This window comes from Lynx rufus, unplaced genomic scaffold, assembly GCF_022079265.1.
Source record: "Lynx rufus isolate CCGP_SWC_20201006 ecotype Redwood Valley unplaced genomic scaffold, mLynRuf1.p SCAF_13, whole genome shotgun sequence".
Taxonomy (NCBI): domain Eukaryota; kingdom Metazoa; phylum Chordata; class Mammalia; order Carnivora; family Felidae; genus Lynx; species Lynx rufus.
Window position 1 is genome coordinate 34200023 of NW_025814827.1, and position 21592 is coordinate 34221614.

Below are 21592 nucleotides of genomic sequence, written 5' to 3' on the forward strand. Positions count from 1 at the left end.
ATCACATGCACACACACCACCACCGCCACCACTCCCCCCCCCCCCACCGCCCAGAACAGAGGGGTGTGGGAGTCCCCACCCCATAGCTGGGCTCAGGATGCCAGTGGGCATCCCTGAAGCCTGGGAGCTGGAGAAAGGCAAGAAGCCTGGAGTGCAGGACCCAATGTGCACTTTGCCACTCACCCATCTGAGCCCACTGTCTTCTTTCTGGAAGGGCAAATCCTCTCCTTGCCCAGAACCTTTCCACAGGTGGCTCCTGCTGCAAAGCATACTATCAATGCTCTGCCCAGGCTCAGGACACCTTTAGGATTCCCTTAATTTCCTGTCTTCTATAGGAAGGTTCTCAGTAAAGCAGCCCTCACTACTGTCCCCTACAGGTGTTTTTCTTGCTTCCTGGCCTGGCCTCAGTAACCCTGTCTGGAATGTCTTCCTCATTTCCTAGCAGCCAGATCCCCCACAGGCTTGAAGACCACCTCAGAAGTCCTGTCTTCAGACTTCCTCCAGAGCCTTCTCCTCCCCACAACTCCACCTTTTCCTCTGAGCACTGTCTCAGTTTTGTATTTAACCATGTATTGAGCCCTTGGTGATAGCCTCTACTTTTTTGTCCCGGTCTTGTCTTCCCTGCTTGGGAGGGAAGGTCTCTTCTACCCAGAACTGAACTTCTGTGTTTCCCCGCAACTGCGAACACAATACTTGGCTCATGAAAAGTCTCAGTAAATTCTGAACTGATACCTGATTCTCTTCCCCCCATTCATCCCCCCTACACACACACCTACCCTCTCAGCCAAAGCCCCCACCCCTAGCCCGCCCAGACTCCCCTCAACCAAGGCCTCAGCACCTCGGCCCTTCATCTCAGGAGCGAGTGGGGTTGCCGTGGTTTTTCCACAACCCCCTGACTCGAGCTCTCTTCTTCCCTTTCAAACGGGTCAGCTAGTAGTCAAAATCAGAGCCCTGTGGTCTGGGGGTGGTTTTGTGCTCAGGAGGGAGGCGAGGACCGTAGGGGAGGCTTGCGTGTTTGTCCCTCGCATTTTCCGGGGTGGCGGCGCCAGGGAACTCTTCACGAGGCTGCAGCACTCCAGGCTCCGGCTCGGGCCGCGCGTCTCGGCTCCTCCCTCCTGTGCCTGTCAGCCGCCGGGAGCTGGCAATCAGGCGCGTGGTCGGGGTTGGAGACGTCGGAGATTGGAGAGCACACTCTCCCCTCCACCCCCGCTCAGAGTGAGCGTGTGCGGGAAGAACAATTGTGTGTGAGTGCGTGATTCGCTACACTTGGAGTGGCAGTTCTCAGCCAGAATGAGCGCCCCCCCCCCACCCTGTGCGCAGCGCAGATACCCCCTCTCCCGCCCCGCAATTACTTCCAGTTCGCCTTTCGCCGCCAACTCCCAGCTCGCTTATGGTCCAGTTCTGCCCTCTTGGGGTCCCATTTCCTTCCACCTGGACCGCTGGGGGCAGCGAGAAGCCCTCCGTCTTCCCCGACGGGTCCAAGGTCCCAAGTTTCTAAGGAGCCAGGAGCACCGATTCTGGTGGGGGCGGAGGGCGGGGAGACGAGGAAAGACGACTGTGACTTTGGGATTGGCCTGGCCTGCTGCATGTGGCCCCCAGCAGCAGCCGCCACCCCCGCCCCACAACTGCCGCCGCAGCCCCAGGGGAGCGCGGAGGAGGAGCCGCTCCCCGACTTCGTGGCCCACAAAGGGGTGGGGGTCAGGGGCGGTCTCCCCCGCCGCGTGCGTTCCTGCCCTGACGGCTCAGCCCGCTTCCAGGGCAGCCATTGCCATGGAGACCCCCGAGGCTATAAAGCCAGGTGTGCAGGCTTGCGGCGGCTCCCGCGCCGCTGAGCCCCCCAAGTAAGGAGCAAGCGCCCCGGCGCGGCCCGGCCCCCGCGAGCGGGGAGGAGGCGGAGGAGCGGCGCCAGCAGCTTGAGGAGCGGCGCGCCCCGCCAGGGCTGGAGGCAGGCGCGCTCGGCGGGCGCCACCGTCTCAGCAGGGGAGCGGGGGCTGCCTCGGGTGCGGGTGAGTGGCGCGGCTCCAAGCCACAAGGGACGGAGGGGCACCGGACACGCGGAAAACAGCGGGACAGACAGAAAGGGGCCGAGCTTTCGCTCTCGTTGTCTTGTAGCGGGCCAGGAGCGGAGCTCAGAGTAGCGAGCAACCTACACTTCCAGGCGGGAAGCTCAGGGAAGGAGCAGCGAGACGCCAGGCGTGCGGCTCAGGAGCGGCGGGGCAGCGGAAGCCGCCGGAGCAAAAGACTGGGAACATCAGGACCCTCGGCTGCAGCCGCCCACGCGCGGAGAGAGCCAAACCAGAACACCAGCGGGGCCCAGAGCCCGGCGGGGCGCGGGAACAGGGGCGCCCCCGTGCGGAGCTGCTGGGCCGCCTGGGAGCGGCGGCCGGGGTCATGCTCAAGCCCAAGGACCTGTGCCCCCGAGCGGGTACGCGCACCTTCCTGGAGGCCATGCAGGCGGGCAAAGTGCACCTGGCCCGCTTTGTGCTGGATGCGCTGGACCGCAGCATCATCGACTGCCGCGCAGAGCAGGGCCGCACGCCGCTCATGGTGGCGGTGGGCCTGCCGGACCCCGCGCTGCGCGCGCGCTTCGTGCGGCTACTGCTGGAGCAGGGTGCAGCAGTGAACCTGCGGGACGAGCGCGGCCGCACGGCACTCAGCCTGGCTTGCGAGCGCGGCCACCTGGACGCCGTGCAGCTGTTGGTGCAGTTCAGCGGCGACCCGGAGGCGGCCGACTCCGCGGGCAATAGCCCAGTGATGTGGGCGGCGGCGTGCGGCCATGGGGCGGTGCTCGAGTTCTTGGTGCGCTCTTTCCGCCGCCTCGGCCTGCGCCTCGACCGCACCAACCGAGCGGGTCTCACCGCGCTGCAACTGGCCGCCGCCCGCGGCCACGGGACCTGCGTGCAAGCCCTCACCGGGCCCTGGGGCCGCGCAGCCGCCGCCGCCGCGGCCCGGGGCTCCAACTCCGATAGCCCTCCTGGCCGTCCGGCTCCCGCGCCCAGCCCCGAGCGTCGACGACCCAGTCCTCGCCGCTTACCTCGGCCTCTCCTGGCGCGCTTTGCGCGAGCGGCCGGCGGCCACGGTCACGGTGGCGAGGCAGGGTCAGGGGGCAAGGGCTCTGGCCGGCACCGAGCGCAGGGCAGCGACAGGCCCGAGCTGGGCCGGAGCATGAGCCTGGCGCTGGGTGCTGTAACCGAGGAGGAGGCGGCTCGACTGCGGGCAGGAGCCCTGATGGCCCGACCACAGTCGCCCCAGTCTTCGGGGACCGGGAGGTGGCGTTCGCAGGAGGTGCTGGAGGGAGTGCCTCCGACCTTAGTGCAAGCCCCCATTGGCCTTAGCCCCCACCCGGAGGGCGGCCCCGGCTCTGGCCGTTTGGGTTTGCGCCGACGCTCCACAGCTCCAGACATCCCCAGCCTGGTCGGGGAGGCACCAGGGCCCGAGAGCGGTGCAGAGTTAGAGGCCAACGCTCTGCCCCATTCGGGGCCTGGGCCTCAGCCTTGGCAGGCAGGCACAGAGGCCATGGTGCTGCACTCTCAGCGGTAAACAGCGCCAAGGTTGAGCCCTGCTCCCCCTGCTCTTAAGGTCTCGCCTCCACTGGGATTTCTCTCTTCCAGGTCCTTCATTTAACTGGCAGTTTCCCGGCCTGTGATCCAGAACCTGTCCCCCACTGTCAAGGCAAGACCTTTACCAACCCTCTCTCTGAAAAGAGCCCCTATTTTATTTCTTTTTTGTGCTTGTTGGTATTCCCTGCCTAGGTCTCTCGCCTTCCCTACAGCCTACCTTTCCTGTCCTGGAAGAGGAAGAGTAGAAGACTGGTTCCACATGCCACAGCCTTCCAGCCAGGAAGATGGACCCCCTACTCTGAGCCCTAAGGCTCAGTTCTGAGTCTTGCAGGACTCCCGCCCCGACACTTCCTCCTGGCCAGTCTCCCACACCCTAGTAGCCAGGCAGCAGAAGAGTTGACTTGTAGAACAAAGGCCTAGCCTCCCCCCCTCTGCGTAGTGATAAGACAGTAATTCTGCACGTGACCTAAGTCTCCCTTCCTCTTAAGTGTTGGAGAAGGAGAGCAAGGAGACTGGCCTCTGAGCCCTTCTGGACAGGAGGGCTGATTGTGAAGGAGTCTGAAGGTTACGTTTTTCTGGGGAGAAACTTCTGCCTCGAGGCAATGAGAGCATATTTGGGGGTGGCAGAGGTCTTGGTGTTGAATGCTGGTTGTCTCCTGAAACAGCTCCTGGGTGATTCCAGCTCCCTGTGCCTCTGGCCGACCCAGGATTCAACTTCATTGATGATGGGGGGTCATTGCCCCACACCAACCCCTACCCAGCCCAGCTCCCAGCACCTGAGCCAGCCTGTACTTCAGCTCAGGGGCATTTGAGTTTTATCTTTGAGGTCGTGTCCCTCGTGATCCAGCCTTACTTCTGCTGTTAGAGGCCTGAAATGAAAGGACTTGGCACTTCCCCACCCCCACCACCTCCCAGCTCCCCCAGTCCCGCATGTGGGTGCCATGTGGGTGCTCCCGCAGGGTGGAACGGTTGCGAAGGCTTGGCTTAATTGTATTTCTTCCAATCCTCAAAGAACTCGTGTTTTGAGTCTTTGTATATGAAGCAGAAAGCAGCGGGTCTGATCCGAGGCTTAAGAACCTGACAATGTCTCTTTAAATAGAAGCTCTGCGAGGGGGATAATTGACTGAAGTGTTTGCCACGTTGAACGGCGGCGCGAGGGAGTCGGGAAGCCCACACGAGCCGCAGGTCCGGGTTTAAATTACATCAAACTCTGGCGAGAGCTGGAAGGGGGCTGTTAAAGGGCTCCTGCTTCTCGCTGGGCTGTTAATGGAGGGCAGGGCGGATGGTAGATGCTGGAGGTCGAGACCAAGGACCCCTGCCTCTGCCCCAGCGCGTGGGACGCAGGCCAGGCAAAGCTTCATTACTGGGCAGATTAGTGAGTCAGAGGCAACCGTGGAGAGGTGGTTAAAAGCCCTTTTCCGGCGTGGTCCTTCCTCTCCTCCCCTCCCCTGCCTCCTCTTTGTGTTGGCCTAAGAGGGGGATTCTAGGAGGTCGGGTGAACGCGTGCCCTAGGACCCTGCGGAAACCCTAGCACAGGCACCTGTGCGCCCAGCCTGCGGGATGGCTGCGCTTGGGGGCTTTTTTTGTGAACCCCGAAGGTTGAGCGTGCAGCGCCTCACCCGTCTGAGGTGGGGGCTTTTCAAGGCGTCGATCTAAAACGCCTTTGCAGAACGAAAGGTTTCTCACCATAACTCTAAGGGGACTGCCCAGAGAGAATGCTCTCTACTGAGAAGTTGGGTCGGGGGGGGGGGGGGGGTGAGTGGGCGTTGTATAGATGTCAGACACCTTCCCAATCCTTCTGCCCTTCAAAAGTCAGCCACCCCACCCCACCCCGCACTGGACGTGATCTCTGGTGCCCCCTGGTGGCAGCGCTGCGCCTACCTCGCGGCGCCCTGGCTCGGAGTTGAGACTTTTTCTGGTTTCACTTGGGATCACGGCAAATGTACTTCTCCCTCCGTGTGCATTTACCCATGGACTCCCCTTACTCTTGTAGTATATTAAATCCGGATACTTGAAGCCATTTCCCAGCAGTGGAGTGAGGGACAGTAAACAAAAAACCCGGATTTGGAGTAGCAGGATCCCAGACCCTTCTTCACTAAGGACCCCAAGATCTTCCAAATTAAGGCTCCCAAGTCCAGAGAGTTCCTGCTCTCTTCTGAAAAACAGGGGCTTCCAACCCCTTCTTTATAATTTCTGAACCTTAGGACCTGCATTGTTTTTTTCTGATGAGATTTGCTTTCGTTTTGGGTGTGTATTGCCCTCCCCTCATTCCTTTCTCCCCAGACATCTGCCTCTCCTTAGTCCCACTGTCTGGGTGGTGGGTGAAGGATACAGAAGCACCTGAAAAGCCAGGTGGAGAGGATCTGGGGTGGGATGGGGGATAACTGGACATCCCAAGCACAAACTCTTGCCCCCCCGCCCCCCACTCCGGCCGATCCCTGCTTGTTCACTTATTCCCTTTCTGACTGTGTTTAATTTCCACGGTGTTTTTAATGGTGTAAGAATACAAGTATTTTGACTTCTTCAAAACACTGTAAGGTCTGGGGTGAACATTAGGTTGATGGTGCTGTCATCTTTCAAATGTTGCTGACCTGTGGCTTTCTGGTTGAATGTCACCCTGGGCCTTCCTTATTGAGTAAACAATCATGAGGGCTCCTCTCCACGGAGGTGCCAAGGGCTTGGTGGTTGAAAGTATTGTTTCTAAAAGACCGCAGCAGATCTTTCCTGTCTGCAATGAACTGTGTGTGACTGACTTTCTGTTCTTGCAGATTACTTACTAGTCCCAGCTCTGTGCAAAACTTCTACATCTCAGCACATTTTGCTCTCCTGCACTTCCTTCTCATTGTCAGCCCCCAGGCATTAAGGCTGGGGTCCTCTCTAGCTCGCTCACTTTAAAAGAGACCTTTCTAAACAGTTTTCTTTTCCAATCCTTGTTGCTTTCATCGTTGTGAAGAGTCACACAGGCCACTGGAGCTCAGTACCCTAACATCAAACTCAGAACTAGGCTGCATGGGAGGCCAAATGACGTCCGCACACGCTTTTGGAATGACACTGGGCGGTGGAAGGACTATTAGAACTCAGAAGAATAGTTAATAAATCCAGTATTATTCAGTTGCAAGAACTGGCCTCTCTTTGCCTCGCCAACTGCTCCTGATTCTGGGCTCCCTATGGAGTGACAAGAGGGTGTGCTTGCTTCCTGTGAAGGTTCTGCCTTCTGTCAGCCTCCATCCCTGCCTGTTCCACCGTGCACTGTGGCCGCCTCCTGAAGGAAGGACTCAGGTACTGCTTCCAACTGAGCTGGTGGGACCAGGACCCTGAGACCAGGGCAGCTCTCCGGGTGGGCTGGTGTGGGGAGCAGGAGAGGGTCTGTGTGACTCCTGGATGCTGGCTAAGAGGTTTCAGTGAACCCTGGGGCTGGGGGTAGGATGAACTCTCAGGAAGGAAGTGCTGGAATCAGTGTCAGAGCTAGAAGCTTAAAGATCATGCCATCTACCTCCCCTACCTGCAGGACTAGGACCAAGGTGTATTGATTTCCAGTCACTGCACTGCTGCTCCACAACCCCTCGGTTCTGAGAACAGAAACACAGACTGCTTTCTCCCTGGAAGCAGTTCCAGGCCACTTTCTATGGACAGCTGGAGGAAAGCAGCCTCTGACTTTCCTTGGAGTGGGAAGCAAAAGGGAGAAGGGAGATGCCGGTGCAGAAAGTGGCCATCAGCTCCAGTGGCTGCCCGCAGAGCCCCTGTGGTACCAGCAAGCAGAGCGCATGGCCCTGGTTTTCCTGGCTGGGTTCTTCTCCCCTGGGAAGGACAGCTCTGTCCCTTTCTCAGTTCTTTCAGTCCCAAGGGCCTTTCGCTTCCCGTTTCCCTTCTTATCCGCCCTCATGGGCCCACATGCCACCAGGGAGTTGGGTTTTCTGTGGACTGAGTGACCGCTGGGGAGCTCATATGGGAGGGGGGCACACCAGACAGCTGCTTGAAGTGTCCAGCTTGAACATAGCCTGGCTCCATTGTCAGAGACAACAGCCCAGAGGTTTTGAACACTCAGTTTAATTTAAAACAGGCACAAGTGCAAACAATTCACAAAAGTTTCTAGGGAAGATGCTTTTGTTTTTAAAACTCTGACCCTTAAAAAAGTCCTTGCAAGTTTTTTTTTTGGGGGGGGGGGCCCAAAGCAGGCCACTAGGGAGCAGAGGAATCTAAAAATATTATCTAGATAGGGTCCTGACACCTGGAGTTCTTCCCTGGATTCCCTGACTCACAACATCCCTGAAGGTGGGGAGGGAAGGGGGACAAAGAGACAGGTGTCTGAAGAGGCAGCTAGGGCAGATGGTTTGCACAAAGGGGGTGTCCATTTTCTTGACAGGATGGAGCCCCAGGGGGTGGTTCATCTCCCTCAGACCAAGATTTTTGAAAATAATGGGTCCTTGATGACCTGGTTATTGAGAGAAAGCTCACAGGCAAAACAAAGTTTGTTCCTTTACCATTCCCATCTCTGGCTCTCAGACTCCACAGTGCAGGAGACACCTGGAAATCTGCGAAGCCCCTGGGATGTGTCAGCTCTCTTCACTGTTCAGGTAGAAACACGGGACTTAGGAGGTGGGAAGCCAGGCCAAGAAAGCAGTCCCTTCCTGGTAGAATTTAGTGGCAGAAAGGATGGGAAGCCTTACTGAAGTAGGTGACCTGTGAGTGACCTGAAGGGAGCCAGGCTGTCAGGGTGACTGTCCTCCACTTACACACACACACACACACACACACACACACACACACACACACAATGTTCTCTCCATCCTGTAAAGTGAGATTATGTTTACCACCAACCGCATTCTTTCTCTTTTACCCAGACAAATGCCCTTCCTCCACCCCTGGCCAGAGAGCAGGCTGTTCACAGTTTGGAGCAGGCTGCGCAGGGAGAGTGGTGTCAGTGCAGGTGGGTCAGGAAACAGGTGCAGGTTGGACCGTACCTTCAGGAAGTCAGACGTAAAGGAGGAAGACGGCTTCAGGCAATAGAAACCTTCCCTGTGGCCCTCTTGAGACCCCAGGGTTTAGAGCTGGAGCTGAGAACAGCAAGTATCCTGGCGAAGACAGGCAGTCTGCCCTCTCGGTGACCTGGGATGCTAATGTACAACTACTTTAAAAAAACCGCAGCAGCTTTTTCTGCTGTGTTGGCCACGTGGCCAGGAGTGCGGGTCTCCACGTTGCTTAGAAATATCCCTGTGCAAATAACAGAGGGTCATTCTGTAGAAGGGGGTCTCCACCATCCCAAAGGCAACTGGGGACTCTCTTGGGAGGCAGAGAGACCGAGGGGCAGGTCCGGCCTGGCCCAGTGGGCTGAGGGGCAGAAGGGTGTGGGTGGGGTTTCACATTCGATCTTTGGAGAGAATACTGAGAGAATGAGGCAGGCAGGCCCCGCCGGCAGGCTGGCTGCCCAGTGTCCCTGGGCTCAGCAGGTGGAGGTCTGCTTGCGGTAGAGCTGGATCAGGGGCACCAGGCACTCGGGCAGCCCTGTCTGCAGCAGGAAAGGGTGGTCCAGGAGCTCCTGAGCCGTGGCTCTCTCCTGGGGGTCCCGCACCAGCATCCGTTCCAGGAAGTCTCGAAGCACTGGGGAGACCTGTGGAGACAGGGCATCGGTGAGAGGAAGCCACAGCATGGGGTGGCTTCAGGGTTACTTGTCTGCCTGGCCCCACCATCATTTGAAAGTCTTGAATTCTCTCGTTTCTTACTTCCTGGTAGTAGCTCCCAGGCTCAGTACTTTCTGGATTATGGGATAGGTAAAGAAAATTGGCATCGGTCCAGGAAAAGTGGCTAGATCACCTCTAGGGGGTGCTACTGAGCAGTGGAATTAAGAAGCCTGGTGTCCTGGGAAGCTGGGCTCCAAATATAGCCCATTCCTCACCCTGCTTCTCAGGGCTCTCAGCCTTCAGGTTCTGTGGCTCTGCGGGAGAAGCATGGGATTCATATTAGTGATCCAGTCCTGGGTCTATCCCTGATCTTGGCCAAGTTGCAATTTTCTCTAGACCTCAGTTTTCTCATCTGCCCAATAGGCTAATGATAAAATGTGCTTGCCCTGTCTTTAGTGAAGATAAGAAAGAGGTCAGGGATGAAGTGTTTGGAAGAAAAGAAAAAAACAAAGTGGGACCTGAAAAGGAAGATTTCTTTACTGCTCTAAGCCTTAGAGTCTAAGTCAGGGGCTTATCTTAGTTCATTCTGCACCAGTATCTTGGGATTAAGCTAAATCTTGGGCTATTACAGAAGGCTACCTCCTCTGGGGAATTAGCCAATTGGAAATCTCCCCTATATGTTAATCTTGGGGCTGGTGGTGCAGGCTCCAAGGACCAGTTGTCTCGGAAAGTGTCTTCCTGTCTGTTCTCCCATCCAGCTGTGGTGGGGCCACAGAACTATTATTCAGGGACTGGGCTTCACCCCTCTGGGACATTTCTCGCTCTGGCCACGAGATGGCAGTGCCATTTTGCCGCCCTGTACTGACCTGCTCACCAGCAAGGAGTGTCCACTGGTAAAGGCCTGTGAGTTTGGGTGGATTTGACAGAAAAGGGTTAAACACACACGCACCACCTTTAAGGGAAAACCTGTGGTTCAGATGTGGTCAGGATGTGCACCAATGAAGGACAAGGCAATTTGCTATGACAGACTCGGAACACTGTGCCTTGGTATGGCTCCCCTGCCAGGTGGGGTAGAGGGGTTCCTGCTCAACTAGCTTCTCTAGATTCCTGGAAGGCTTGCTTTCCATTTTCTCAGGCTCTTGTCATTTGCCTGCAGGCAGAAACTTGTCTGAGTGACCACAGAGGTTTGTGTACAGATGTGGCTCCACACCCAGGTGCAGGTTTTGTGCGGAGAAAGAAGAGCCTTTTCTGGGAGCCTCTGGCTTCTGTGGAAGGGAGAAGCTGGGCCTGGGAGCCCAGGCTCTGGTCCTCCAAGCCTCAGGAAGAATGGGGTCAGCAAGGGCACACCCTGTGCACTGACTGACCTTGTGAGAGTTTTTCAGCCTGGGTGGGGGGCTGTCCCGGAGCCTCTTCATGGCTTGCACTGGGGAGTCGCTGAAGTAGGGTGGCTCCCCGTCCACCATCTCAATCACCATGATGCCCAGAGACCAGATATCCACCTGCAGGAAGAGAATGTCCCTGATTCCACTGACCAGAGCTGACCCTTCAGTAGCAGTGTACCGCGGGGGGATGGGAGCAGCTGGTCCCAGCTTTCATCGGTGAGCTGGCCTCCTTCCTGGCCACCTGCCTCGTGGTCGGTTCCTTTCTGCCTGAGTGCCCACTGACTGCAGGGACATAGCTGTCAGCCATTCTCTGAGAATGGCCATCACACATGAGGAAGCCCGGCCATACCCCACCTTGCCCTTGAGCTGCCGTAGGAGCATTTTCGAGAAGCAAAGTCACAAGTGAGAGCAGACCCATCTAAGAGTGGGCAGGGTGTGATGGGCAGTGGGGTAGGGTACTGACTAAGTAGGAATCTGAAAACTAGGGCTATTTTGGGGAGCAGGGGCAGGTCTTTGCAAGGGCCACAAGAGCTATTTGTTCCCAAGCTGCTTCTGGGAGGACTGGGGGATGGAAGGACCAGTTACCTCAGTTGCGTACAGAGACCTGGAGATCACTTCAGGAGCCATCCAGTAAGGGGTGCCTACCAGGGACTTCCTCTTAGGGACGTCTTTGCTGATCTGAGCACAGAATCCGAAGTCAGAGAGTTTCACCTGCGGTTGAGGTGAGAGGGGTGGGGGGAAAACGGGAGTGAGTGGTGGAGCCGGAGCCGAGCTGGGAATATGGGTGTACCAGGGAGGGGAGTGGCCTACCCTGCCATCCAGGGTCAGGAGGATGGAGTCACTCTTGATGTCCCGGTGGATGACACCTTGGGCATGCAGGTAAGCCAGGGCCTGCAGCACGGCCTCACACACAGTGGCGATCTGCTCCTCGTTCAGCCTGGACAGGGAAGGCCACAGGCAGAAGAGAATGTTAGCTTTGGCGGGGCTGCAGGGCAGCTGGCTGCCAGATTAGGTGCCCCTGGTACCGGGCCCCACAGCTCCTAGGCAATATGTGTGGGGGTCCAGTCAGGCCAGGGCCCTGGTGGAAATGGGCCTGGACTTAGGCTCGAGACATTCTGGTGTTCCCCAACCCACTCTCCTGAACGCCATGAGTCTGTTAACCCCAACAGATGGGAGGTGCTCACAATGACGTGACAGGCACCCCAGTGTCCTTGGCCTGAGGCTGCACAATACTCCTTCCAAGACAGTGGGGGGCAGCCGGCCCTCCCACTGCCCAGCCCTCGCAGCTGCCCACCTGACTTGGGAGACGATGTCCGTGAGGGCCCCACCCTGCAGGAACTCCATAAGCACCCACAGCTCCTCGCCCACCAGGTAGCTCTTGTACATCTCCACCACGTTGAGGTGCTGGTAGTCTCGCATGATCACCACCTGGGGGGGACAGGTGGGGGTGCCTGAGTGCCAGGCACAGTCCCCACTGCCCCCCGCTCCCAGATGTTCATCCCGAGCGCCCCGCCACGTCCTGCCCTCTCCTCCCACCTCATTAAAGAGCAGCTCCCTGCGCTGCTGCTTCCTGAGGTCCATCATCTTGACGGCCACCTGGCGGCCTGAATGCTTCTCCCGGGCCAGGCAGACGATGCCCGTGGAGCCCTCGCCGATCTTCACGTAGCTGTCCAGCAGCATCCGGGGGTCACCCTGGTCCACCACCATCCTGAGCGCAGCCTTGAACTGCTCGTGTGTCACAACACCCGTGTCCTCACCAGCCAGGGCACCCTTGGCCACCGTGGGGTCCTGGGGCAGGTACAAGTTGCTGGTGCTGATCTGGGCTTGCCTGGTGCGTGGGGAGCCCGCAGGGGAAGACCGGCCTGGGGGTGGGCCGGCAACTTGGGCTATGCGGAGGGACTTCTGGGGGCTGCTGGTATCCGAGGTGGTCAGAGGGCTGAAGGTCCCCATGGGCTGGTCTGAGGGCAAGGACTGGGCCTTGGCCACCAGGCTTTGGGTGGGTTCTTTCTGCAGCGGTCGAAAAGAGGAGGTGGGCTGCAGGGAGGGAAAAAGAAACAGAAAGGGGTTTGACTGTGGGAGCGTTTGCTGTGACCTTTCCAGAAGCAGGGGTTGACCTCTGGACAGGGGCAGGTCTAGAGGGTGTCAGACCAAATAGGGTAGGTGCTACAGGCAAGGATTTTCAAACGGAGCAGAAGCCAAAGCTTGGTCCTGCCTGGCAACCCAGCCCCCAGCATTCCCAGGTGAGCAGTCCAACAGCAGCTCTTTACATCCATTCTGCCACTCCTGGGAAGCTGAAGAAAGCAGAGTCCCTGGGGTGTCCTCTGCCGGGTATTTCTTCCTGGGTAATTGACAGCCAGACCCCTGGGAGGCCATCCAGAGACCGACTTCCTTCTGTGCTGCTGGGCTGTGCGGGGAATCTGGGTCAGAGGCATTCTTCATTCCCAGGGCGCTCCCACCCAAGGGGCCATGTGGGTGGAAGAGGCCCTGGGTGGTGGGGTGGGGGTGTGGACGGCAGGGCAGCTGTGACTGGCTCCCAGCACAGGGCAGGGAAGCCACAGCACGGGTTCTGATAACCCCACTTGTGCCAGACAGCAGGGAGTCTGCGTGTCTATGCTGTGAGAGTGTGTCCCTAACAGAGGACCATAGAGCCGTGTTACCATCTGAGTGTTCTCAGGTATGCTTCCTGGGCTAGAGATCTGGAATCAGGAGGGCAGGTCTAGCCAAACCCAAGCCCTGGGGCCAGGGGTGGGGAGGTTTCCTAGGGGCTCCACAGAGCAGCCTCTCTACCTGCTCCCAAGCATGAAACTCCTGGCTGATGACCCCCACAAGGAAGGGAAGGCAGGGGCCTATCTCTACGGCCTCTGGTGGGACAGGAAGGGAAGTGGAATTGAGTGGCAGACTGGGCCTCAGTGAGCCCAAGCCCCAGCCCTGGAAGCCTCTGAGGTTCCTTGCCTTTCAGGTCCTAAGCCCTCCTGGCAGCCCAGCAGGAAAGGGTCCCATTCTTGGGTTCTCTCCAAGGAGCTGGCGATGTGCAATATGACTGTTCCCAGGCATTATATGATTTTAAAAGGGGCACCCCAGAAAGGGCAAAAGTTACCTAACGAGGGACACTTCAGGAGCTGCAGAGGACTTCTTGGAACGTCTCAGAACCCATCATGTAGCAGCTGCCTAGGTGCCCAGTGGGTCCTGGTCCAGGTCCCCAGAGCTCCATTGACCTCCAGGAAATCTCCTCAGGTCCTCAGGACCCCGAGTCTGGGCTTTCGGTCCTACCAGGTTCAGCAGAGCCTTGTCAACCTCTTCAGCACCCTCTCCCCAGGCTTCGGAGTGCTCACACCACCCCACTCGGCCCCTGGTCTTGCCTAGGGGTGAGCATGTGTGCGAGGGCCCCTGCTGGCAGAGAGTCAAGTTGTGGCAGAGTGTGCTTGGGTTCAGCCTACACGGTGAAGGAGCCAGGAGAACCTCCCAGCACCCATTGTGACTACTCCATCCTGCCCACTGAGCACATCTGGGTAGTAAATAGATCTTCCCACGTCTTTGCCAGCACCTGGCCCGCACCCACCTTTCCCCACTCTGTGTGGTTGGAGCAGTGAGACCTCTGGACTGGGGGGTCACAACCTAGGTTTCATTACTACACTGCTCTGACCAGCGATGAGTCTTAGGCACCTCACCCTCTCTGAGCCCCGGTCTCCTCTATAAATGCACAGTGATCTGGGGAGCTGGATAAAATGCAGATTTCTGCCTCGGTAGGTTCCCTAGAGCAGTGACCCTGCATTTTAATGAGGCCCCTGGGCTCTGATGTAGGAGGACTGTGGGCCACACTTGGGGCAGCTTTGGACAAATGGGGTCTGTGATTCCATGGCCTCAGGGAGACTGTGGGAGGACTGGGATGGGAGTGGAGGGGGCAGGGCCACTGCTGAGGCTGTGAGGCCATGTCCCAGGAGCAGATGGTTCACAAGACTTCAGCCTGCACGGCTCACTACATCACAGGATCACCAATCACGAGGTAGCCCTGAGGCCCTCTAGAAAGGCTGTCTGCTGGCCTGTGAGGTATGGCTCACAGAAAACATGCTCTCTGAGCATCTGGGTGGGGCTGGACAGAGTTTGGAGGACCTACAAACACCTACAGCTGCTCTCTCTACCTGGATTTCTAAGGAAGGCTGTAAAATGATTCCCCTCACGTTCTGGCTTCTTGGCCTCCTACACAGGCTATCTCTGCTCTGTGGTTGAGTGGGTGCTGTCAGTCGGCCGGGGGGGGGGAGGGGAGTGGGCGTGGTAAGGACAAGCCCTGTGGAGGGGCCTAGGAGGGGATTTGTTCCCCCTCTGCTCTCAAGACCCCTGTGGAGACACTGCTGCAGGTGCTGGCTGAACTCAGGCACCAACGGTGCAGGGGTAGGTGGGTGGATGATACAGTAGGGATCCAGCTAAGAGCCCAGCTCCAGTGTGGCCTGGAACATGGGATAGGGGGTGGTGGGGACCCACCACCCGGACTCAGTCTTCACCTCAGCAGCATCTGGTCCCTTTGTTGGCCTCGCTGCCTGTCTCCACAAGAAGGGAGTTTCTACTTAATGTCACCACAAGAAAAAATCAGAGGAAACCTATTAAGCCACACCAAGAAAGAGAAAGGGGGACAAAAGATGGAATTCACTGTTGTGGGCTCTAGAGTTCCCGGTGTGATAGAGACGTCTCCTCGGGCAGGAAGCCACCAGAAGAGTTGTGCGTAGAGTTACAATGATGCCTCATTTTCCCTTCCCCGGCTATGATGACAGGGCCAGGCTCTCCAGCCGTGGGCTTAGGGGCTGTACTGTAAGTGCCTCAGAGGCAAAGGCCATGTCATAATATTTTAAAAATAATAGAGCCATTTATTGGGGGTATACCACTCTGACAAGGCCCTTAAATGTATTTTCTAATTTAATTCTCACAACCTTGGGGCTTGTTTTATTATCCTATGGGTACTATTATTATCTGTATTTGTAGATAAGAAACAAGCTCAGAAAGGTTAAGTAACTTGCCCAGTGTCACCAGGTAGTAAGGAGCAAGGCCAATGTCAGCCCTGGTCAGCATAACTCCCTACCCCTATGCTGTGGTCCTACGTGAGGTACCTGGAATTTAACAGAGTACAGGGTACACAGTAGGTGTTTAACCAAGGCTTGCTGATTCTTGAGGTCTTCTGATTTGGCCTTTCTGCCTCTAACTGGAACCACTCCTAAATCCCCCAAGTTCCTGTCTTAACTCTTTGGCCTCCAGCCCCCACTCAGGGTTGAGGTCTTTTGCTGTTTAGCCAAAGTGAGTGACTGCAGGCCAAGCTCCCTGGGGCTGGGTACAAAAGCCCTAGAGCCACAGACCCTCCTGGAGCCTCTTCCGGCTGGAGGTGACAATTGGTAGCTTGACCTCCTAGGGCACCAGTGCATGGACAGCTGCTGTGAGCTTCCTGAGCCAGCCCCTGGGATGTGCTGAGGTGCGGAAGGCTGGCTGCTGGTTTGGTCTGGTGGTTCCTGGGGCTGTAGGGGTGGAGTAGGAAGCCGGATGCAGTGGTTCTCAACTGGGGCTGATTTTATCCCCCAAGGGACATTTGGCAATGTCTGGGGGGATTTTTGGTTATCCCGTCTGAGAGGTGCTACCAGCATCTAGTGGGTAGAAGCCAGAGATGCTGTTAAATATCCTACGATGCACAGGAAAGCCCCTACAGCAAAGGATCATCTGCTCCAAATGTCAATAGTGAAGGGGTTGAGAAGCTATGGCCCAGAGCAGCTCAGAGGAAGTCTCAGCCCTGCCTTTTAGAGGCCTGGCTTGAAAATATTTATTTAGAAATACATGCCCAAGGTGCCTGGAAGGAAACTACTCCCCTGGATCTGGAACTGTGGCATCTCCAAGCCGCAGATGACTACCACCTGCCTCTGGTGCAGGGGACGGCCCCACACATGCAGCAGTGGTGGCCTATGGGAGATCCTTGGTAAAGTATGTAGGATGGACGGGCCGACAGAGGCTGGGTGGGGACAGCCTGATCCTGCTGTGGGGTGCTGGCAGGAGCTCAGAAACATGCATGTCAGTGCTCAGCCCAGGGCTGACACCCCCTTTTCCCAAACCCCCGAAGCCCTGCCACAGGACTCCCGAGAGGCCAGAGAGCGATCAAGTACCAGTTCTCACCTCTTGGGCAGCGTGCACTGTCCTGCTCCCACCTTGGTTTTCAAAGAAGTGTCTCCCCAGGGGATGGCCTTCCAGAGACCTCTCAGCTCACAGACATGTTCCTCATATGGATACATCAAAGCCACATCTCATTTGTTCTACCCCTAAACCCGCACCCCACGTGGAAGCCCAGCCCACGTCCTTCATTCCAGTGACTACACAAAGCCCAGAACCTTCCCTGGATGCCTTGGGCTGCCAGTGACTTGGAAAGGTTAAGGGTCCAGGCCACTCCCCTAGCTGGAACCACACTCATGTACCACCAATATGGGAGGAAGCAGGCTTGCTCTGAAAGCCCTCCAGGGAGGGGAGGTCTGCCTTTTTTAGGTCTGACTCCCCACCCTCGTGCTGCAATGTGAGCTCATTTCCACCGGTCCCTCAAGAAGGAGCTAAAGATGCCAGAAACCTTTAGGAGCAAGAGGCCTGAACCCCGAGGGCCCTCTCACCGTTTCCTTCCCTCACTCATTCGAGACACCTGGGACTTGTCCTACCCTCTCTGAGTACCTCTTGTCATTCTGCCTAATGAGAAAGGCTGGTGCTGTCACCACGGACAGGACATCTAAGGGCAAGAACAGTCTCCTCTGCCTGTCAAGAAATGTCACCGTTAGGGTTCCCTTCACTGTTTCCTATTTCACAGGAAAAACATGTGCATTTAAGGCTGTCACACATGCCAAAAGTCAGCTTTCCTGCTGCTCCCTGGCCCAGGCATGCTCACTGCTCTAGCTTTTCGCAGGGCACATGGACTCCAAATAAATCATTACAGAACGTTCAAACGGCCACTAAAGGAAAAGGGGAGGAAGGAAAGCATTCTCACCGGAGAAGGGGTTAAACCTGAACATTCCTGATGCCTTAAGGAGAAGCAGTCTGGACAGGGAACCTCAGCAGGACCTGAGGAGAGCACTGGGGCAAGCAGGGGGCGGAGGCGGAAAGAAGCTGACAAGAGGGAGGCAGAGACCCTGCCCCTGCCCAGCACCAGAGCACCTGGCTCTGGGTGCTGGGGGCGGGGAAAGGTCTGGGCTTATGGTTAGAGGTGTTTGCCTGCCAGCGTGGCCCATCTAGACACACCGCAGAGGACAAGAATGTAAACTGGGATGTACCAAAGGCCCTTCTGAGGCCCCCACCCCGCCCCAGAAAATGAGCCAGCCTGAACCTGACTCACCTGTGCTAAGGTTTGGAAGACCAGGGCTTACTTGGTTCAGGGTAGAATTCTCAGCTGAGGCTGAGCTGGCTTCTTGATCACTGTGTTCCCTTATGCCCTCCCTAGCCTGACCCCGTAAGTGGGGAAGGCCAGGCTCCTGGGCTCTGCTGACGGGGCCCATCCCAACCTACCTTGCTCTGAGAGGGAGGGCCTGGCTTGCTGCTGCTCGCAGGGGCTGTGGCAGGAGTAGACAGGAACATGCTTCGGAACAGCCTGCGCTTAAGGCTGCTCTCCTGGGTCTTAGGGCTGGGGCTGCCCTCCCCGCCTGGCCTGCCAGTCGCCGAGCCCACCAGGCAGGACTGTGGCCGGGCCTCCTCGGAACCATGCCTGGCAACCTTGGTCCCACGCCTACCAGTGGCTGTGGGGGGTGAGGCGCCGGGTGGGGAGCTCTGTAGGCAGGCACCCAACTGCAGGCAGCGCTGTGTGGCACCCTGGAACTCGGTGGGGCCTAGCGACTGTGCCTTGGTGGCCAGCCCGTTGGGTAGGACTCTTGGGCTCTGTGGCTCCGGCCACGGCATCTGCCTGCGGCCTGCTGGTGTGCCCCCGTTGCAGCTGAGGTAGAGGCCATGGGGGTCAGTGCGCTCAGACTGGGGGCTCTGCAGGTACATGTCCGGGTCAGCGGCCCAGTGTTCATCCCCCAGCAGCCCTAGGGACTGTGCCCGCCGCCGGCTGGTGGGGCTGCGGCCACGCAGGGTGTTGGAGCTGATGACCGACAACTTCTGGATGTCGTTGAGCAGCCCTGATATGTAGCCGTCCATGGGCACCGAGCTGCCCCGCACCACTGTCTGTAGGGGAGGGAAAAGAGTGTGGGTGAGCAGCCAGTTCATGGCAGGGAGGGGTGGCTCTGGACCAGATCAGACAGCCTTCCCAGGAGCCTTCGGGAGAAACACCTGAGGATCTCGCTTGCTGTGTCATCTAGCTGTTTCTTAATTTTTCAGTCACTCACCAGGGTCCACAGCAGGTTGGGCCTGTGTGGGGGCAGAAATACAGGGAGAAGGCCTATTGTCATGGGGCTCACAGTCCAGCAGGGCAGACAGGGAGTCAGCACGCCAAGTGGTGTGGGCATCTGAGCTTCGGGAGCCGAGGGGGCACAGAGGTAGGGTCCAGACCCTGCCTGGGGTCTGCTGTCATTCTCTAGCTCTATCTGCGGCCTTATGGGAGACACACAGAGCTTCTTGAGGAGGCAGTGGCCAGTCTAGGGCTCTCCTCCACATTAACTGGCTTTGTGGCCTCCAAATCCTGGCAGGGCCCCTGACCCCAGCCCCTACCAAGCTCTTGCCCTTTTTGACCCACACAACTAAGTCCCCCTGGTCTGGGAGCCCCGGCCCCAGAGGGGCTGCGGGTCTAAATACTGCCTGGGATACACTTAATACTGAAAGATTATTCATTGTTATCTGAAATTCAAATTTTGCTGGGCATCCTGTATTTTTCTTTGCTAAATCGGGCAACCCTACCAACCTGCATGCAGAGAGGGACGCCCCAGGCTCCTCCTCCCTGGAAATTCAATCCTCACCCAGGGTGAGGCTGATTAGCAGGGAACGCAAACAGCTAGCTAATCGATAGCTGGTAATTAGGTGGTTCCTCCAGGTGCCTTTGTGGTTTTGCCAGGCACGGGCTTCTGTGGACTGGGAGAGGCCAGACTCTGCAGGACCATCCCTGCCGCCGCCTCCCTTACCTTCATGGGCTGGAGCTGCACCCGAGTAATTCGAGAAGGGTCCACCACGGGCTTGGGTCGCCGAAGCGTGTCCAGGATGTTCTGCCATTGTGGTGGGAGGCCCACAAACTTGCCTTCTTTGGGATCAAAGGAGGTGTGGACACGGTGCTGGAAGTTCTGTGGGGCTGAGATCTCAGGGCGTTTCTTCTTTTTCTTTCGGAACATGGTGCCTGTGTGGGTAGGGTCAGGCTGAGCTCCAGCGAGGGGCTTCATGGGAGCCTGGTCCAGGGAAGCACAGGTGGGTGCTACCCCCACCCCCACCCCTCTCTCAGTGCTCCCTCCCCCAGCCCAGGGCTTCCCTCACCTCTCAGCCCTACTTCCGCAGGGAAATGGCCAGCTCCCAGCAAAGCAGTCCCAGAAACAACAAAAGTGCCAGAAATAAGCCAACACAGACTACAAACAAGGGAAAGAGGTGTCTGTCTCTCTGCCTGTCTGTGCCAAGTCTCCTGCCGAGCAGGCAGACTCTGGGGGTGTGTTTTTCTAAGATCCAAAGCCCATTACAAATATCATTCCACTGTCAATAATTTAAAGAGGGGAAAGAGGGAAGAAAGCAGGTAAATGCATTTTATGAAACATGTACGTACAACCTTGACTCTTAAACCAGGTAAGAATAGTACAAGAAAAAGAAAAGCCGAACCAATCTCACCTGTGAATAAAAAGGAAAATCCTAAACAAAACTAGTAAGTCGAATCCAACAGCACGTTAAAGTTTTTTGTTTTTTCTTTCAGATCACATTCAACTCCTGTTTGTCCCAGGATGGTTCCAACCACAGAATCCCTGTTTACGTGATAAATAACATTCATAAAAAAAGCCAACGTGTTATCCAGTCTGGGACCACGTATCATAGGATCAGGGACTCCAAAAGGGCCCTCTTGGTCACCAAGTGCTTGGCCCTCATTCCAGAAAGGTCCTGAGTTAAGGGCACAGCTGGTGTGGGTGAGGACAACTGTACTAGGGGTAGGTCTCCCCAGGGAAGAAAGCACTACCCCCCCCCCCTTGGGCCTTTCCCCTTGAGTCTCAGGACTCTGTGCAAAACATCACTTGTAGCCAAACCTCCATTCTTCTCCTTGCTAATCTGGGCTTTGCCTAAGGCCCTGTGAGCAATGTCAACAGCTACCAGGGACATGGGCACTCAGACTTGAGATGGGGAGCCTGGAAACCCAGGGTATAGTGATGACCCCAGCCTGCCTTCAGGGAGACTGGTCAGGATGGCTCACTTGAATACTTTTGTACCTGAAGTGGCTCAAAACAGCTCAATGTGGGGTTTTGGGGTTGTTTTTGTTTTAATTTTTTCTTTATTGGGGCCAAGTACACTGAATGGGCTCTAATGCCACCTGGCAAGTCCACTTCTAAGTTTCAAGAAACAGACATATTTGTTTCTTGAAATGAATGCTTGGATCACTCATCTATCCAGAGATTTGGTGTTGTGCTTCTGACCATTTTCTCTCTTTCCCTAGCTCTCTTTTTTGGTAGTGTTTGGTTTTGTTTTTGTTAGCAGTAAATATAAGTTCTTGTATATAAAACAAACAACCCCTCCCCCCAAAGATTTGGGATACAGAGCCGTGGCATTCTCTTTGGGCTCCTGTTCCGGAAATAGCATTTTCCTAGTCACTTTAGCAGGCTCTGGAGGAGGTCACGGATCTGGGAGGCAGCTGGCACCCACTCAGAAAGGCAGGGAGGCTTGAATAGCCACAGCTTTCCCACGATGAACTCACCACGTGAGTTAATCTATGTCACACCTCTTGGAGTGTCAGCAACTTATGGGACCTTAATGTTGGGAGCTTACTTAATACTCCCTCTAGACAAAGCCACATGTGCGGGACCCCCAAGGACCAAGGCCTTTGGAATGAAATAGACCTGTTGAGTGGCAGGTGAATTGTAGGGAGTCTCCCACTAATCTGAGGAGGCTTTGAGCAAGCTACCCAAATGATTTGTGTCCC

At 56.7% G+C, this 21592-nt stretch overlaps 2 protein-coding genes across 3 annotated transcripts; one reads left to right on the forward strand and one right to left on the reverse strand.

Moving 5' to 3' along the window:
• Nucleotides 1-2062: 2062 nt before the first annotated feature.
• Nucleotides 2063-5252, forward strand: ANKRD63 (ankyrin repeat domain 63). Its single transcript, XM_047074511.1, has one exon. The coding sequence runs from the start codon at nucleotides 2392-2394 to the stop codon at nucleotides 3538-3540; it is 1149 nt and encodes a 382-aa protein (XP_046930467.1). The 5' UTR covers nucleotides 2063-2391; the 3' UTR covers nucleotides 3541-5252.
• Nucleotides 5253-7610: 2358 nt separating this feature from the next.
• PAK6 (p21 (RAC1) activated kinase 6) lies at nucleotides 7611-19895 on the reverse strand. Of its 2 annotated transcripts, XM_047074512.1 has the most exons (8): nucleotides 19614-19895; nucleotides 18070-18723; nucleotides 12097-12594; nucleotides 11855-11988; nucleotides 11371-11497; nucleotides 11146-11271; nucleotides 10543-10677; nucleotides 7611-9168 (listed from the first exon to the last, which is right to left on the reverse strand). In XM_047074512.1, exons 1-8 carry the CDS (start codon nucleotides 19863-19865, stop codon nucleotides 9001-9003), a joined length of 2094 nt encoding a protein of 697 aa, XP_046930468.1. In that variant the 5' UTR covers nucleotides 19866-19895; the 3' UTR covers nucleotides 7611-9000. The 2 variants fall into 2 exon arrangements, with proteins under 2 accessions (XP_046930468.1, XP_046930469.1); XM_047074513.1 differs by lacking the exon at nucleotides 10543-10677.
• Nucleotides 19896-21592: the final 1697 nt, after the last annotated feature.

Bases quoted from the DNA above. Each gene is read 5' to 3' on its own strand.
- ANKRD63 (XM_047074511.1), top strand. From the start codon at position 2,392: ATGCTCAAGCCCAAGGACCTGTGCCCCCGAGCGGGTACGCGCACCTTC.
- PAK6 (XM_047074512.1), bottom strand. From the start codon at position 19,865: ATGAAGCCCCTCGCTGGAGCTCAGCCTGACCCTACCCACACAGGCACC. The intron at 11,989-12,096 runs GTGGGAGGAGAG...TGTCCCCCCCAG, and splicing joins GGGAGCTGCTCTTTAATGAG to GTGGTGATCATGCGAGACTA. The intron at 10,678-11,145 runs GTAACTGGTCCT...CTCTTCCTGCAG, and splicing joins GGTCTCTGTACGCAACTGAG to GTGGATATCTGGTCTCTGGG.